The sequence below is a fragment of the Palaemon carinicauda genome, chromosome 19 (genome assembly GCF_036898095.1).
Source record: "Palaemon carinicauda isolate YSFRI2023 chromosome 19, ASM3689809v2, whole genome shotgun sequence".
Lineage (NCBI taxonomy): Eukaryota > Metazoa > Arthropoda > Malacostraca > Decapoda > Palaemonidae > Palaemon > Palaemon carinicauda.
The window spans coordinates 1,096,804-1,115,786 of record NC_090743.1 but is presented as its reverse complement, the minus strand read 5'-3'; the positions used below and the strand labels follow the sequence as shown (position 1 = coordinate 1,115,786).

At 36.6% G+C, this 18,983-nt stretch overlaps 2 protein-coding genes across 5 annotated transcripts in view; both read right to left on the bottom strand.

Annotated features, from left to right (window-relative positions):
• Window positions 1–702: 702 nt before the first annotated feature.
• On the bottom strand, window positions 703–5,179 carry LOC137658088 (uncharacterized). 4 transcript variants are annotated; one of them, XM_068392775.1, is made up of 5 exons: window positions 5,070–5,132; window positions 4,486–4,509; window positions 3,049–3,198; window positions 1,423–1,622; window positions 703–909 (listed from the first exon to the last, which is right to left on the bottom strand). In XM_068392775.1, exons 3-5 carry the CDS (start codon window positions 3,196–3,198, stop codon window positions 771–773), a joined length of 489 nt encoding a protein of 162 aa, XP_068248876.1. In that variant the 5' UTR covers window positions 4,486–4,509; window positions 5,070–5,132; the 3' UTR covers window positions 703–770. The 4 variants fall into 4 exon arrangements, with proteins under 4 accessions (XP_068248876.1, XP_068248874.1, XP_068248875.1 ...); XM_068392773.1 differs by lacking the exon at window positions 4,486–4,509 and having other exon boundaries at window positions 3,049–3,200; window positions 5,106–5,179; XM_068392774.1 differs by lacking the exon at window positions 4,486–4,509 and having other exon boundaries at window positions 5,048–5,178.
• A 3,357-nt stretch (window positions 5,180–8,536) lies between these two features.
• LOC137658087 (uncharacterized) overlaps window positions 8,537–18,983 on the bottom strand; it is a 10,589-nt gene continuing 142 nt past the window's right edge. The window contains exons 1-4 of the mRNA XM_068392772.1: window positions 18,978–18,983; window positions 15,731–15,898; window positions 15,208–15,398; window positions 8,537–8,880 (exon numbers count right to left, since the gene is read on the bottom strand). The exon at window positions 18,978–18,983 is cut by the window's right edge and continues 142 nt beyond it. Of these exons, the coding sequence (XP_068248873.1) occupies window positions 8,742–8,880; window positions 15,208–15,398; window positions 15,731–15,898; window positions 18,978–18,983 (504 nt within the window). The 3' untranslated portion in view covers window positions 8,537–8,741. The remainder of the gene's footprint in view (window positions 8,881–15,207; window positions 15,399–15,730; window positions 15,899–18,977) is intronic.

Genomic DNA, 18,983 nt, shown 5'->3' with positions numbered 1-18,983 from the left:
ACTTGATAAACCAACCTTTATTGGGTATACTTTGTCACCCAACTTTTATTGACTATGCTTCACCGTCATACTTTTATTTTCGTTTGCTTCGTCACCCTACTTTTATTGGGTATGCCTCATCACGCAGCTTTTATTTTGGTGTGTTTCGTCACCCAACTTCTATTGCCTATGCTTCGTCACCCAACTTTTATTATTAGGTATGCCTCATCACCCAGCTTTTATTTGAGTATACTTCGTCACCCTACTTTTATTGATTATATGCTTCGTCACCCAACTTCTATTGACTATGCTTCATCACCCAACTTTTATCAGGTATGCTGGTTTTCCATGCACCATTTATCGACTATACTTCGTCACCCAACTTTTATTGTCTATGCTTTGTCACCCAACCTTTATTAGGCATGCTTCGTCACCCAACTTCTATTGTCTATGCTTTGTCACCCAACTTCTATTGTATATGCTTTGTCACCCAACCTTTATTAGGCATGCTTCGTCACCCAACTTTTATTATCGATGCTTTGTCACCCAACATCTATTGTATATGCTTTGTCATCCAACCCTTATTAGGTATGCTTCTTCACCCAACTTTTATTGACTACTTCGTCACCCAACTTTTACAGGCACTAATACAAGTTTTAAAGCCAACAGAGAAAACCAATAAAACCTACAGAGTTTAGAATACACATGGATATTGAAACTTCCTTATAATAGCAAGGGTTTAATAAAGCATATAAGTCTTTGATCCAAAATTTCAAATTCTTTGCAGATTATCAAGGACTTTCGAGGCATCTACATCTGATAAGGCTCCTCCTCCTAGAAAGTATAGGAATGTTCTTGGAAGATGGGCAACAGAATCTGTTAGTCCTGTATCTGACAGAAGTCCCCCGACATATCCTATTAGCACGCAGGCTGAAATTGAAAATATTAAATCAATTTAAAGTTTTACGATTCTTAGATTCAACTTGAAGTAGTATTTTTTTTTTCTGCAGAATAGAAATGACTTTTTATCATAATTTCAATTAATTAATAGGTAATACATTTATTTCTTCTAGAATGGTTTATCAAAATATTCTAGTAGGATTTGTAGGTCATCAAACACCTAGGTGTAACTAGGGGGAGTAAACCCAGCAAATGCACTACAAAGTAATCATTCAGAGGGGGGGGGGGGGCAGCAAAATGGAATAAAAGAATAGAGAATAGGATTAAAGAGGAGGGCGAAAAGCTGGTGTGACTATGGGCTTAGGCTACACTGCAAAGGCTGTCAAGCAATACATACAGTACACTGCGAGAGGTACAGTGATCATGCTAAATCCAAACAGGGTTAATGTCCTTTGAACATCTGAAATCATTGCCGTAACGAGATAGAATAATGTCAGAACAATGTCAGACCTCAAGTTTCTAATCTGAAACCTGCTCACGTACCTTGATCTGACACAACTTTTAAATATCATTGGCTGCGTCACATTTAAGATATGATCCAGTTTCAGATCGCCCAGAGGACTAGGATATCTATTCAATTCCATGAAGACCTTCAAGCACAAATCCTCGGTAAGCATCGGAGGGTCTCCGGCGTCTTTAAGCTTTTCCTCTATATCGTCGTCTGCTGTGATGTTATCCAAGTCCTGGAAAAAGAGTCATATTTTAATAGAAAAATAACCTAAACAAATAAAATTTCACAATAAATTTCTCTAGCTAAATTACAGTAACTTCTCTCACCTTAGCAGAATAACCTTTCAATCCTTTTATATAGACTTCATACTCACAAAGATTTTCCTCAATTTAAAAGATTAACATGCTTTCACAATAGATATCCCTAGCTAAATTACAGTAACTTCTCTTACCTAATCAGAATAACCTTTCAATACTTTCATATAGACTTCATACCCACAAAGTTTTTCCTCAACCTAAACGATTAACATGCTTTCATAATAATTTTTCTAGCTAAATTACAGTAACTTCTCTTACTTAACTAGAATAAACTTTCAATCCTTTTATGTAGACTTCATACCAACAAGGATTTTCATCAACCTAAACGATTAACATGCTTTCACAATCATTTTTTTCTAGCTAAATTACAGTAACTTCTCTTAGCTAAACAGAATAACCTTTCAATCCTTTTACATAGACTTCATACCCTCAAAGATTTTCCTCAACCTAAACGATTAACATGCTTTCACAATAACTTTTTCTAGCTAAATTACAGTAACTTCTCTTACCTAATCAGAATAAACTTACAATCCTTTTATATAGACTTCATACCCACAAAGATTTTCCTCAACCTAAACGATTAACATGCTTTCACAATAACGTTTTTTAGCTAAATTACAGTAACGACTCATACCTAAACAAAATAACCTTTCAATCCTTTTATATAGACTTCATACCCACAAAGATTTTCCTCAACCTAAACGATTAACATGCTTTCACAATCCTTTTTTCTAGCTTAATTACAGTAACTACTCTTACCTAAGCATAATAAACTTTCAATCCTTTTATATGGACTTAATACCCACAAAGATTTTCCTCAACCTAAACGATTAACATGCTTTCACAATAACGTTTTTTAGCTAAATTACAGTAACTTCTCTTAATAATTAGAATAACCTTTCAATCCTTTTATATAAACTTCATACCCACAAAGGTTTTCTTCATCCTAAACGATTGATATGCTTTCACAATCCTTTTTTCTAGCTAAATTACAGTAACTTCTCTTACCAAATCAGAATAAACTTACAATCCTTTTAAATAGACTTCATACCCACAAAGATTTTCCTCAACCTAAACGATTAACATGCTTTCACAATAATTTTCTGTACCTACATTACAGTAACTTCTCTTAGTTAATTAGAATAACCTTTCAATCCTTTTATATAAACTTCATGCCCACAAAGATTTTCCTCAACATAAACGATTAACATGCTTTCACATTAACTTTTTCTAGCTAAATTACATTAACGACTCATACCTAAACAAAATAACCTTTCAATCCTTTTATATAGACTTCATACTCAAAGATTTTACTCAGAAATAGTTAAAAAATATGTTTACCTGAACATATTCACCAACAAGTTCCCATGTTAAGTGTTCATCCGATTCAGGGAGATTTCCATCTTGCATAGGATTCTCGCTCAATTGACCATGTTCAGGCAATGCATATCCAATCACTGTCAGTAATATAATCTTAGAAGTAAGGAGCATCTGCAAATCAAATAGCGATTAGACTTTTCGAATTGAGTTCATAAGTTTTTTCGTTTTCATCCATCACTTAATGACTAATTTGTCATATTGGAGTCTCGAATTATGATTGAAGGACAATTTCTGATAACATTATTATTATTATTATTATTATTATTATTATTATTATTATTATTATTATTATCATTATTATTATCATTATTATTATCATTATTATGATTATTATTATGATTATTATTATCATTATTATTATTGTTATTATTATTATTATTATTATTAATGATAATATTACTATGTTATTATTATTATCATTATTAATGTTAATATTACTATGTTATTATTATTATTATTATTATTATTATTATTATTATTATTATTATTATTATTATTATTATTATTATCAGCCAGGCTACAACGCTAGTTGGAATAACAGAATGCTACAAGCCTAAAGGGTTATAACAGCAAAACAGTCATTGATTTAATATTCTATACATCATACAAGGGAAATGGAAATAGGGATTATAATATATGAACAATGAATAATGTTTTAAGACTATTTTATATAGGTGGATATGACGATGGCTAAAAATATTTTCAACGATTTCTCTCCCTCCAGTTGGGACAGTACGCTTAACTACTCAAAAAAACTATTGGAAAAGTCTTGTTGATATTTAGCCAAAGAGTACCATGACAAATATTTGGATCCTTGAATCGGCCTTGGAAGTAAACCCTTAAGTAAGTGGATAAAATTTTCAAGAGATATGATTGGCTAAACCACGATAGGCTTTGAGTTTGCATTACTTGATCTAGTAGCAATTATGAACGCTTTTTTTTTTTTAAAACACTGTGGTTTTAGTTTTTGTCAGATTAGGATATTAATATTCTTTGATACCAAGTCATTACCAAGGGAATTTACCTCCCCCTCCTCATTTGAATTAGTTTTACCCCTTCCTTAAGTAAGATAACAAATATTTATAACACATATATTATTAATTGATAGAGAATTTCAATTCGTCATAGCGGCGTCAATGACCTTCGATGTCAGGATGCCAGAGAACTTCAAATCAATCAATCAATTCGTCATACCCAAGTTATCATGAATGAGCATTTCAAGATTTGAAGGTATTTGCTTTTGTAGAAAAAATAGATAAATAAAGTTACCAATGACCCCTGAAGATTAGAAAAAAAAACATTAAACATTCTTATCTTAATAAATTTTTGGTGGTTAAATCTAACTATTTGGACCATCCACTGACGATAAAAATACGCATTTATGACGATCATAATTACCTTATATGAATATGTTAGTTTCTCTGATGGGTAAATATAACTATTTGGACCATCCACTGACGATAAAAATACGCATTTATGACGTTCATAATTACCTTATATGAATGTTAGTTTCTCCGATGGCTAAATATAACTATCTGGACCATCCACTGACGATAAAAATACGCATTTATGACGATCATAATTACCTTATATGAATATGTTAGTTTCTCTGCTGGTTAAATAACTATCTGGACCATCCACTGACGATAAAAATACGCATTTATGACGATCATAATTACCTTATATGAATATGTTAGTTTCTCTGCTGGTTAAATAACTATCTGGACCATCCACTGACGATAAAAATACGCATTTATGGCGATCATAATTACCATATATGAATATATTAGTTTCTCTGATAGTTAAATCTAACTTTTTGGACCATCCACTGACGATAAAAATACGCATTTATGACGATCATAATTACCTTATATGAATGTTAGTTTCTCTGATGGTTAAATCTAACTATTTGGACCATCCACTGACGATAAAAATACGCATTTATGACGATCACAATTACCTTATATGAATGTTAGTTTCTCGACAGAAGAGCTAGTAACCTCTTTGTTAACTTAACTTTGATGCGCCGTTATAATGGGCCCTAAAATCACAGGGTGACTTCTCTGGATAAACTCGCATTCCAATATCCAGGGTAGATCCACTGTTATGCCAAGGATTTTCAAGTTAAAGTTATCTCTTCAAGTAACGAGAGTGAATTTGCGCGCGCTGGATGAACAACACTTAACTTGAAATCAGGTGTTTCACTTATTCGCCAATTTTCTTTTTATCTATATTTTGTCAAATTTAAATGATTGATTGTATCTATTATCAATATTTTTAAGGTTATATGATTTACTCAATCCATTTTTTTGATAAAGATTAAGAACTCTATCAATTTTTTTCCAAGGCGTGAATAATTTGTGAAGTTTCTACACCAAAATTTTTTTCCAAATTGAATTATATTTTCAGTTGGTTTTCGTTCATAGATAGATATTCGATGCAATAATTTCTCAAACATAAATAGACTTGAATTATTTAATTTTTCATTACCCACAAAGCTTCAATGTTGCCCAAACATGGACTTCCACATTAGTAGAAGCAAGATAGCGAAGTCACTAGCCAACCGTTGAGATACTATGACATATTACAATGGAGCCATCTCTGGTTACGGATCATTTCCCGTCTGCCTATACTTACTCAAAATAGCCTGGTCTAAATTTTACATTTTCTACTCTTCCATCATACACACGGCAACACTAAGATAACCGAACAATTCTTTTTCAGTCAAGGGATTAATTACGGAACTATAATTGTTCAGTGGCCACTACCCTCTTAGCAAGGGCAGATAAGACTCTTTTTAAGATATTGCAAGCAGCTCTTCTGGGAGAAGGGTACTCCTAAATCTAACCATTGTTTTCTAATATTTGGTAGTGCCATAGCCTCTATACCATAGTATGGCACTGTCTTGGGCTAGAGTTCTCTTGTTTGAGGGTATACAATGTTGAGTTCTCTTGCTTGAGGGTATACAATCTAGAGTTCTCTTTCTTGAGGGTAAACACTCTAGAGTTCTCTTGCTTGAGGGTATAGACCCTAGAGTTCTCTTGCTTGAGGGTATACAATCTAGAATTCTCTTGCTTGAGGGTATACAATCTAGAGTTCTCTTTCTTGAGGGTAAACACTATAGAGTTCTCTTGCTTGAGGGTATACAATCTAGAGTTCTCTTGCTTGTGGGTATAGAATCTAGAGTTCTCTTTCTTGAGGGTAAACACTCTAGAGTTCTCTTGCTTGAGGGTATAGAATCTAGAGTTCACTTGCTTGAGGGTATACAATCTAGAGTTCTCTTGCTTGAGGGTATACAGGTAGTGCCATAGCCTCTGTACCATAGTATGACACTGTCTTGGGCTAGAGTTATCTTGCTTGAGGGTATACAATCTAGAGTTCTCTTGCTTGAGGGTATACAATCTAGAGTTCTCTTTCTTGAGGGTAAACACTCTAGAGTTCTCTTGCTTGAGGGTATACACTCTAGAGTTCTCTTGCTTGAGGGTATACACTCTAGAGTTCTTTTACTTGAGGGTATACAATCTAGAGTTCTCTTGCTTGAGGGTATACACTCTAGAGTTCTCTTGCTTGAGGGTATGCAATCTAGAGTTCTCTTGCTTGAGGGTATACACTCTAGAGTTCTCTTGCTTGAGGGTAGAGTTCTCTTTTTTGAGGGTATACCATTCTGTTTTTTCTTCACTGGACTATTTTCCTTACTGGAGCCCTTGGGTTTATAACATATGATTTTTCAACTGATGTCGTAGATCAGCTAATGATAATGATAATGATAACTATAAAAGTTACTGAGCAAAATTTTGATACACTAAGTTTTACCCGTGTTTTATACTTTCACTTCGTAAGATTTAATATTGATCCCTGAACCCAAAGATAGTTGAAATTTAATAGTGGGATTGGCCTGCCATCAATCATATACTAACCACCAACCAACATATCAACATATCTATTGATTACAATAAAGAGTCTATTGTATAATTCTCTAGTTGATAAATCTATCAATGTATTTTGCACACAACGTATTCACTAATGCTCTAAATTAGTTCGGGAACATGCAAAAGATGATCCAGTCATGTTGAATTGAAGCTCAAAAATCATAATTACCTATTGTTACCATTTATGTAAAGGCCTCTCATCAAGTTATTTCAGATAATTCTGTTCCATGATCAATCGAGTGTGTGTATGATAACTTAAACAATGACTCCTCTTACTTGATGCAGTCAATGCATTCTACATAGTAACAACTTCAACTATTTCCTAATCTCATAGTGTAATACATTGAGAAAATAGGCGCTCTTTTCATGTAATATTATTTTTTCTATTACACTGTTCCTAGACAAAACAACAACATTATTGTGTGAGTAAATTGGTTTAACCAAAATAGCAGAAATATTTCATTTAGATAATTTTACACTATTTAAACCAAAATGCAGCTAATATTAAATCAGTTTCTCTACAAATAAAAAATACCAGTCTCAGACTTATCATTATACTAATGGATGTAAATAAACTTAGTTATTAGAAAATTTAAATAATAGTACATTATTGTACAGTATCCAATCCCCAGGGAATCGATCGTCATTAACACTTTCAGCTATCACCAAATATCTGCTCATTTGTAATTCATCTGCTGGAAACTCTGCTGTATAATACAACAGATTTATATCTTGATGAGTTTTTCGTCAGTGACGTTATGTTACTCACTTTACTTCTAAAAGTGGACGTCAACAGGTCAAATTCAATCATTAAGTTTTTTAGTCTATCCAGTGACTCTCAGTGTGGGTATAGTACTGCCAATGCATCTTTAGTGGTAGACAGTAGATATTACTTGATGGCTATTGCAGAGTTCCTTCAAACCCTAGCTGCGCCTGCTTTATATCTTACTACTTCATCTCCTGCTCCTCTTCCGTTCTTCCATTTGGCTTTTCAACATCTAACTTTTACCTAGGTGTAAAGCCCTGTCCACACGATCGAGCATGCCCGACGGGCAAACAGTGTTACCAGACCACAATAGTTAGTAAAAATTAGGGTTAATGACGTCAGAGGGTATCTGGCATCATACAGTGTTACCAGATCCCTGCCTTTAGTTTTCCCGCTTCTGACGTCAACAACTTTCATTTTCACTAACTATTGTGGCCTGGTATCACTGTTTGCCCGTCGGGCATGCTCGATCGTGTGGACAGGGCTTAACACAAAGGATTTACCCAAGATCCATTGTGCACTGAATTGCCTCCCATTTCATAAAGGTTTTTCTGCAAGGATTTCATATCCCCGCAAATCAGTAGAAATTGAATGGAGATCCTCATGCTATTAAATACCTTGTTAAAAAATTGTCAATTTATCTTAATAAGGTTTCTTTATCTGAATTACTTACTAAACTCAATTTAATTGATATTAGGATGATTAGCATTCAAAAGTTTTAACAGATACTCAGATATTCAATAAATGGAAACAATATAGTAAATGTTATTTATTCTCTTTTAGTCTAGCTAGGTATAAGATAAAGCAAATTTTCATATTGGAAAATTGTTAATAATATCTATTTTACCAATAAGTCTGAACCCAAAGCATTACACCACATCTTTGACGTTGTTAAATGACAATTCAACATTGTTTCCATAATCCGTAACTAAATTATATCAAGATTTGCCGAGGTATCATTAACCTTTTTCGAGACATCTACACCTAATCCAGCTCGCTCTCCTGGAAAGGCTCGGTGACCTATTGGCAGAGACACAACAAAACCTATAAGACAGGTATCTGACATATGATTCTGTACACACACTATACACGTTCCACCTGAAAAGAGAAAGATGTTATTCAGTAAATTCATTCTTTTCAGATAATTCGATTAGCTTTTACAAATGAAAATAATTGTCTTAAACAGAAATAGAGTTTGGAACAAAGATCAAGTAAAAGGGTACAAACACGCCCTACATTCGGTAAAGGGTCATTTGAATACCTTTAGTATTCTAAAAGGATAGAGACAGAACCTCCATTTGGTTAAAGGCAATGAGCAAATTTTTTGCTTGGTAAAAATCTTCACTCTGCTATAAACCTTGATAAGACCCTAAGCACGTTTTTGCTTAGCACAAGGCCACGGACAAGCCTGCTGCATGTTAAAAGCCATAGGCAAGCCTATAGTATCTTAATTTGGTAAAAGGGTATACTCAAACCCTCAATTTGGCAAAATCTCAATTTGATAAACTACCATAAGAAGGCGTTTTCTTCAATAAAATGATACCAGACGAACCTCTGTTCAGTTGATGCCACTAGTAAACTCTTGCGATCGCCAAAACCACATGCAATAAGCAAAAGGGCTTCAAAAAGAAAAATTGCAGAGAGGAAATTAAACAAGGAAACAGAGAGTATAGTGTGCTTGAGTGTACCCTCAAGCAAAAGAACTCAAGACAGACGAAGGCTATGGTACAGACATTAGGGTACTACTAAAGACTAGAGACCACTGGTTAGATTTTAGATTGTCCTTCTCCTAGAAGAGTTGCTTACCATAGCTACAGAAACTCTTTTTACCTTTACCAAGTGTTGGTGGCCGATGCGGTAACGTCCTGACTGGTTAACGCCAGAATGGGGTTCGAGTCCTGCTCAAATTCGCCAGCTTTGGTGGAGAGGGAGCTTGGGCATTGATCATATGTATTTATAGCCAGTCTCTAGGGCATTGTCCTATTTGATAGGGCAATGTACAGCTTTGTATTGCGAAGAAAAATACAAATAATCTATGAATTTTTTCAGTTGTTCCAGCGCAGCCTAAAATCCTTCCGCTCTTCACTGTGGAGACTTACCTTTAGGTGGGTGAAGTCCGTGGCCTACTGGCTGGAAACTCATGGGATGGCCTTTTGTATAGGGTAACCTTGAGGGATCCTGCCCCATGTTATTCTCTTAGGATGACGGTGTGGGCAATCATTGCTGGAAAATAAAGAATCATTCTGTTAGAACGTACAGAGTAACTATTCAGGCTGTGCCCTTCTACTAATGTACATTTCTTCCTGCCTCCTCCCTGACAGAAGGACGGGATAACAAATATATAGACGTATATCTTAGGTTGCCCAATCAGTGTGATACTCGCCCTCAGAAGAACCAGGTCAGCTGTGCAGAGTCTCTCAGATGCTCTTCCCCAAGATAGGGAAATATGAAGTAAGGAGTAACCAGTAACTCACACGTTCATCCTAGACTTACTTTGTTGGTAACCTCTGCTCTCAAACCTCTGATACGTGTCCCACAAGGGAGATGAGGTGTTCAGATCATGTTATGAGCAGTCACCACATGACCTATTCATAATGTATCTAAGCTCCTGTGGGTTACGTCTTGCAGGTAGTGGGCGGGAAAATATTTTGATGTTTCCACTTGCCTGCTTGAATTACCTGTTAAACAGAAAAATTCTTTCGAAATGCCCGAGTAGTACTTACTCCAGCCCTGACATAAGGAGCACGGATCTGTCTACCTGACGATGATGTGTCTGAGGCCACATCCAAGAGGGTATAAGAATTCTTCACGGTACTAGTCTTGGTCTTCCCCATGCTAACGAAGAGCCTGTTGATTTGGGGACAAGCTCTTCTCTTTCTTTTGAGATGTAATCTCAGTGCCCTTACAGGGCATAGTAACAGTTGATCAGGATCATCTGTTAAAGAACAAAGACTCTCCATCTGAAAGGGTCCGAATCTCTGATACACTAAAGATGGACCAAGTCTTTGAAACAGACTCAGGGATGTGATCTGCATGTATCACCTTGAGGGGCGATGTCATATAAAAGATCATGTAGGTCACCGACTCTACTTGCCGAGGCCAGTGCCAATAGAAATGCCGTCCTTAAGGTCAAGTTCTTATCGGAGGCATGAACCTTGAACTAGTTTATCTGTCCTGCTACAGCAAAGCAGAGGTACTTCCTGGATGACGGATATATTGGGATCTGGAAGTACATATCTTTCCAGTTTAACAAGATCATGAAGTCATGAGGTCTGATAGCCTTTCTGCCCAACTGGGATATCTTCATTTTGAACGAAGTATGCTGCACAAACCTGTTTAGAGCCGAAAGATGGATAACTGGTCTCCAGCCTCCAGATGCCTTTTCTACAAGAAATAAGTGACTGTAAAAGCCAGGGGACCCTCTCAAGACCTCTTGCATAGCATCCTTCTCTAGCATTGTCCTGACTTCAGCCTGGAGGGCCTTGTTCTTTACTAATCCCTCTGTATGGCATCACATCGTTTTGGGACCCAGTAGACCCGTTGCTTGACCACTTTCTCCATTAGGAATACAAGGGTTCTTGTACCCGAGAGTAAGAAGGCAATTAAGATCTCTCTCCTCTTGGGTGTCGAGAAGGCCTCGTTCGCCAAACAATTACTCCATCCAGGAATCGGATTGTAAAGCGCACCTAGTAACGTGTTCCATATTGATTGAGTAGGCCGCAGAAAACAGGGATGACAGAGTTGCCGGTTCAATCAAGGATGAACCTTGGAACAGAGACATGATGGCTGGATCAAGTGGAAGGGGAGAAGGGTCGTCACCCACCACATTATAGTACCTTCTCTGCTTTACCTATGGCGGAGGTAGAAACCTAGTGGAGTCCTCTGCTCGAATAGAGCATGATGTACCTGCCACTTCTGCATACATTTTCTTCATCACTGCCGTAATTCCCCTCGACCAAGGTAAAATTACCTTGGGCTTTGTAGCCCTAGTAGCATCCAAAAGCTGATATAGCACCATTCGGAATATCACAAAGCTCTTTCAGGTCATTAACCTTCCTGATGCCAGAAAGCACTGCAAAAAGATCCATTTTGAGTCTTTCTGCTCTGAGGGTGCAATTTACAGGCTAGCAGAAGCCAACAGCGCTGAGTCTGAGTGCTCCGAGCTGACGTCATTTGATTCTTCCTCTCCCGAGCTAGCACCCATAGTAGCCCGAGATGGGGAGGTGGTCAAATTGGTTTCTTCCCGTTGAAGAGTGGGCTCCTAGGGGGGGGGGGGGCGGTAGTCTGCTATGTTACTATCATACGGTAGCGGAGTGGGAAAGATGAACGTTCCTTTTGCGTCCGACGTTCAACTGTTTGAATGCCAGTTCTTGTACAACATCTTCAAATCCTTCCCCTCTCTTGGGTGAATTTCAATTCATCCAGTAGGGAGGAATCCTCCTTCCAGGTCCTCTGAACTTTTCAGAGGAGGAGGAACCTTTTCTAGTGACTCAGAAGGTTCTTCTCAGTCCACTTCTATAGGAGAAAGACTATAGTTCAAGTGAGAGAGACCTCTGTAGGAGATTTAGATATCCTACCAATTCGAGGGTGGATCATATCTACCCTCTGGGGTGAGTGACGGGCACTCTTTCCCTTCTATTCCTCTTGATCGGGATCAGAATCCCTACCAACTTCTCCCAGGACGGATCTGCTTTGTCAGGATTCTTGGCCTTAAGGTAATCCTCATACCTTGAAGCCCTCTGGGTGACAGGAGGAGGAGTAGGAGGTAGTGGCTGTCTAGCCATGCTAGATCACCTCGGTTCCGCTGGACCATAACTTCCTGCCGAGGACTCCAATGAGATGTTTGGTACCTTTGGGGAAGAAACCTTAGGTGTTGGCTGGGTTACCAACTGCCAGCTTCACTGATTGGACAAGGTCCTGAAACCAACCATTATTCTTCAAAAAAGTAGTCCCCGGAGGACTTCATTTGTGTTCCCTGGGCTCAGGTGGTGTACCCTTGGTTTGGAGAGATGAGCAGACTTCAAGTCATGTGGTAAGTCACTTCCTCGCTGTCCCTCTGCCAGTCTATTTAGTGGAACGAACTCTACTTATGAATGTTGGCGACGATAAGATCGCTTGTGCTCGGTGACTTGAATGCCTTGATCAAATCTCTCTTGAAGAACAGTCTTCCTGTATGCACTGGCAAGGTAAAGATTGATCATGCACCCTCGCGTATGTGCTTCTATCTGATCGCTAAGGTATGGGAGTGTGTTTACCAGGTGGGAGGTGGTAGTGAGTGCTAGCTTGCTTCCTCTCTCAGACGAGAGGTGAACTACAACTCTCTCGTCTACTTTAACCTGCTCCTTTTCTCTAAAATAAGGATCTAAGGTGTGCAAGGTCTTACTAACATGCCAAGGAGCTTTGTTCTTGTAAGGGTTATTATGCCTACTTGAATCATACAAATAAGCTCTCCTTTCCACCTCATCAGGAGGTGAGGCACACAATGCTGTGCGAGGTCTTTCCACCCGAGAGTGTTGTAGCATCTTTTATGAGTGCACGTAGGAGAAGAGCTCGCCTATTCATTTGGTGTCCCAAAGGAGATAAGCTCATTGTCTTCCTCTCCTAAAGTGCCGAGAGAGGACAGGGGATTGAATGCTTACATGACCTTAGCGAGATAGGCCACTATGTGTCCGGTACTGTAGCGTAGCGTTTTACCTGGCGAGCAAAATGATGAGGGTGGGGGGTGAAGATGGTAACCTACTGTTATCCTCCTCATCCAGCTCCCAAAAGCCATGCTTCAATTGACTGGAGCAGAGTATAGACGAATCTAACGCCCTTCAGCAGAAACCCCATGGGGTGACCACTCAAGAGAAGTACGTTCCTCCCACAAGTGGTAGGATTGATCAACCCCTTTTCCTCCTGACCAAGTGAGCGAGGAACAGGATGCTCAGGAGGTGGTGATAGGCTGTCTTCCCTCGGAAGGGTAGACTGTCTAACAACTGTGGGTGAACCTTTGGGTTGCACATTTCATTTCACCTCTTTACGCGTGAACCCAGCCAGAGGATTAACTTCCAGCCCGACCTCCCAACTAGTCACTCCAGGGAGTGCTCATCCTTAACTGCTACTGTCCTCCGGCTGAAGTAGGGAAAACGTCGCGCCAAAGCAGGAGATAAAGTCTAAGCACTAGAGTGTGTACATACACCAAATCGTAAGACTTCTTACAAATTTCGGTTTGATGGCATACCCGTCAGCTCTAAGGAAGGCCACAACAGACTAACAGTCTCATTCAAGAGAGAGACTCCCCTGAGGAGGAGCCTTCCGCTGCCCCCTGGGGGGACACACGGATGGAGTCTTCAAGCAAGATTTACCTGAGGTTACCTGTACGCCACTCATGCTCAACCGCCCCCCATGGGAAGCCGTTCAAGCAGAGTTGAAATGGTGAGATCAAGACGAAGGAGAAATTCAGCATGTCTTCTTTCCTTTCAAGCCTGACCTTGAAGGGGAAAAAGCTCTCATTCAGTCTTCTTTTTCTTTCGTTTTCCCAATCTGAAACCACTGGGAGGGCAACCCCTCCCAACACACTGCCCACTAAGACTGCTGTGTGCACAAGGACCCCGACACAAAGGACATAGACCATGAGGATCGGTCTCCTTAGACGACAGGCAGGTGCCACAACGGTGCCCTACAGTGCCTGGACAAACCCGAATGATAGGGATCATCATGGGCAGTCATACCTGAAAAGAAAAAGATTGTAAGTGGCACTTGGGGAATTTTTTAATGGTTAACAGGGAGTGAGACACGCCTGCACTTCACCGAGCAGAATTAAAAAGTGATAGTTGGTTGGTGGCTACTGCTCGTGGGAGTATGGGTGGGGGATATCCTATACCTCTGTTCCTTTCCGCTACCTAGCAGTGGGTAATTATACCATGTAAGAAAAGCTTATCAACTAGTTTCAGCTTCGCCAAAATAAATACTCCACAATAAAAAGTGGAAGGTTTGTATGTTGCACAGGAACAAGTAGTAATATCTTGCCAGTCTAAGTATCCAATACCTCTCTAGTGGTAGTATTTCAACAGTTTGATGGTACCTTGGCCAACATACTACCTATAAAAAGGGAGCTAAATTTTATGGACAAGACTTCGTCTGGATAAAAGGCCATGAGTAAACTTTTTCAACTGCAATGATAACAGTGAATCTTCCGTTCAGTAAAGGTGTTAAAAAATCATCAATCGTTTAGTAAAAGATCAGTGGTAAATTCTCCATATTAGGACATTTCTTTGGTAAACCTTCTATCCAATCAAAGGCATTGGCCAAAGCCTTGATTCATTAACATATCAGCCACAATGAAATGTCTCTAAAATACATTTTTAAGTCCTAATGCATATTTTGAGCCAGCATAAGTAACAAACTTGGAATAAAAACATGGCCCCAATTTTTATTACGTACCTTGTCCTTAAGCATCTTCTAGATTCAGTTGGGTTGTTATCTATAGGTTTATTAACCTTCACATTATCCAAGGCAATTGGATCATTATTCAATGAAATAAACTTGCACAAATCCTCAGTCAGCATCGGAGGATCGCTTGCATCCTCCAGTTTCTCCTCGAGATCATGTTCTGCTTCGATGTTACTGAAGTTCTGTTGAGGATGGTGAAAGAAGTAAACCATAATGAAGGTCTATGCAGAAAGTTAGAGAATTTTATAATGTTTATAGTCAATCTTCCTACCAGAATTCCAGAGTTACATCACAATTCAATTGTTAATAATTAGGCCAATGTCATTTAACCATAATCAAGGTCTATGCAGAAAGTTAGAGAATTTTATAATGTTTATAGTCAATCTTCCTACCAGAATCCCAGAGTTACATCTCAATTCAATCGTTAATAATTAGGTCAATGTCATTTATTCCCAACAAATAAACCTGAAACATAATCAGTTTAAAAACCTCACATTTTCATTGAAGAAAATACCTGAACATATTCACCAACAGGTTCCCATGGTAAATGCTCATCTGAGTCACTGAGGCTTTTATCTTCCATAGGACTCGTATGGGAAGCAGGACCCTCCTTCACTTGGTAAGACTTGGGTAATATAGATACAATCACCATGAGCAGTATCATCTTAGAATTGAAGGCCATCTGAAAATGAAATGAAAATTTAATCTTATAGATTAATTCTATAACAGGTTTTAACGCCTTCATTCACAATAACAAGATATGCGAAGGCTTATAATAATAAATAACAAGTTTTAACGCTTTCATTCGCAATGACAAGATATGCGAAAGCTTATAATAATAATAATAATAATAATAATAATAATAATAATAATAATAATAATAATAATAATAATAATAATAATAATAATAATAATAATAATAATAATAATAATGAAATAAATAAATGATGAGAACGAATGAACAATAAATCATTCTAAATACAGTAACAACGTCAAAACATATGTCATATATAAACTATAAAGAGACTTATGTCAGCCTGTCCAACATAAAAACATTAAAATCCCAAGAGACAGTGATCAAAGCATATACAAATCAATGGGATTTGTATCACCGATAGAATTGCGTGAACCGTAATACGCCAGACTTGAATGACAGGAGATTAGTTCGATGGCCCTGTATATTTTTATTGAATTCGAGGGATTTTTTTCCCTTTACCATATCCAATCGAGTTAATTGTTTTACAAAGTTTGGACGATTTTCTACTCGGTTCCGACGAATTGATTTCGTCATCTTTTTGTACAAAAAGATTTCAGATTGTTTGTTACCCAGTTTGTACGAATTATTTTTTTTGTTCTTGTTTTACAGAGTTCGGAAGCGTTGCATTTATTTCAGGTTTTGTCCAGTTCGTAAGAAAGTTCATCTTTCTTATACAGTCTGGGCTCTTTGTGTTAGGGGACATAACCCAGAATGGTTAATTGTTTAATTTTTATTTTACATGGACTATTTGTGTTAGGGGACTTAGCCCAGAATAATTAAATGTATAATTTGTATTTTACATGACTATTTGTGTTAGGGGACTTGACACAGAATGATTAAATGTTTAATTTGTGTTTTACATGAACTATTTGTTTTAAGGGGACTTAGCCCAGAATAATTAAATGTTTAATTTGTATTTTACATGGACTACTTGTATTAGGGGACTTAACCCAGAATTATTAAATGTTTAATTTGTTTTTTACATGGACTATTTGTGTTAGGGGACATAACCAAGAATGATTAAATGTTTAACTTGTATTTTACATAGTTTTAGTTAAATTTTTAGTAAGTATGGGGAGTTACTAAATACTGACTACGTTTTCTTTTCGCCTTATCCAGTTTGGGCTAACTTTTCTGACTTTATCCAGATCAGACTAAATATTTGATTTTGTATTACCAAGTTCAGAGGACGTTTTGTCTTTCAACTCAGTTTGGATAAGTTTATTTCTGCTTTGCCTAGTTTTGGTCAATCTTTAATTTTCTCGTTTATAACGAAATATCTATTTTTACTTTTTACTTAGTTCGTTATTATTATTATTATTTTTTTTTTTTTTTTGCTTTGCCCATGTAGAATGAAACGTCCATAGCTTTATGAAGGATTCAACAACGCTGGCTTTTGATAAAGCAGCGTCTTTGTCTCAGAGAAATGTCTCCCTAAATTAAGAATTACTTCATCTTAAGCCACATAAACGCATACATTTATAATTACTTGTAAACCTCATTTGAAGATTTTACGAGAGAAACAGTCTATAACCTGAAAGTTTCAAAATACTTCCTCATTTCATAAGTTTTGGTATAAGATTTCAAATTGGATTATTTTGTAAACTAAGTTTAATTAGGAACTACATCACCTATTTAGATCATAGCTTTAAATCATGTGTTATTAGTTGGTGTATAAATAAAAGATTTGTATTCGAGCATAAATATGATTTACTAAACAACAGGCAATTCTTACTTTTGTATATAAACTTATGCCTATTTTGTAAACCAAGTTCAATGGGGAATTACATCAACTATCTATATAATAGTTTTAAAGCATATGTTAGTAGTTGGTGCATGAATAATAGATATGTATTCGAGCATATATATGATTTACTAAACACATGGAATTCTTACTTATGTATATAGACTTATGCCTAATTTGTGAACTAAATTTAATGGGGAATTATATCACATATTTATATCATAGCTCTAAAGTATGTGTTAGTAGTTGGTGCATAAATAATACATATGTATTCGAGCATAAATATGTTTTACTAAACACAAAGGTAATTTTTACTTTTATAAATAAACTTATGTCAATGGTTTCCTTGATAAAAATAATGATTGTCGCATATGGAAGGAATCCATATATTCAGATATTTAATTTGACTAAGATAAGGAATTTTTGAGAAAACCAATTAACTGAAGAACAAACTTAATGACATTATTTAAAGTTTCGATGATATTATGAATTTAAAACCAAATTATGATCTTAACACTTGAAAATTTAAAAACGTTCGCCTCAATGCAGTTTGACTTTGGAATACTGAGATAGCCAGTTTTATCATTGTTAATAATCCCCTTAAAAGTATTTATTGTATGGCACATCTATGGCAATCATATATATATATGGGTGTTAACACCCAAAGAATCAGATTTGGAATCTCTCAACTGAAATAGCCACTTTTAATAACGTTAATAACTTCTTTAAAAGAATTTATAGTATGGCATATTTAAAGTGAGTGCCAATCATATATAAATGAGTGATAACACCCAAAGAATGAACGCTAAAGTATGTTTTGCGTTAAAACATCTGAAGAGTTGAACGCAGCCAGAGTACAGTGGGTAGATACCAGTTATAACTTGTTTGCATTATTACACCTTGAGAGCAAAACGTCGACAATTTCAGTATGGCTTAACGAAGATTGTAAAAACACTAAGAAATAATAAAATAAAACATATAGGTATTAACCTTCTTAAAGAAGATGAACCTCATTAAAATATGAACGTTATTATTTTCAGTGGGACTTACCAAATTTCATACAAATGCTAAGTAAAAAAAAAAATAAAAAAAATAAAAAATAAATAAAATAAAAAAAAGTCCTACCATGTTTTAAAATACCATACATGTCAGCATCAACCTTCTTAAAGAAGAGAAACATCATTAAAATCTTAACGTAATCATCTTCAGTAGGGCTTACCAAATACTATACAAATGTTAAGAAGTAAAAGAAATACTTACCATGTA

Bases quoted from the DNA above. Each gene is read 5' to 3' on its own strand.
- LOC137658088 (XM_068392773.1), bottom strand. From the start codon at position 5,166: ATGCGAGTTTATCCAGAGAAGTCACCCTGTGATTTTAGGGCCCATTAT. The intron at 3,201-5,105 runs AGTTAAGTTAAC...TATTTGATTTGC, and splicing joins CCATTATAACGGCGCATCAA to AGATGCTCCTTACTTCTAAG. The intron at 910-1,422 runs GTACGTGAGCAG...TTTCAATTTCAG, and splicing joins AAAAGTTGTGTCAGATCAAG to CCTGCGTGCTAATAGGATAT.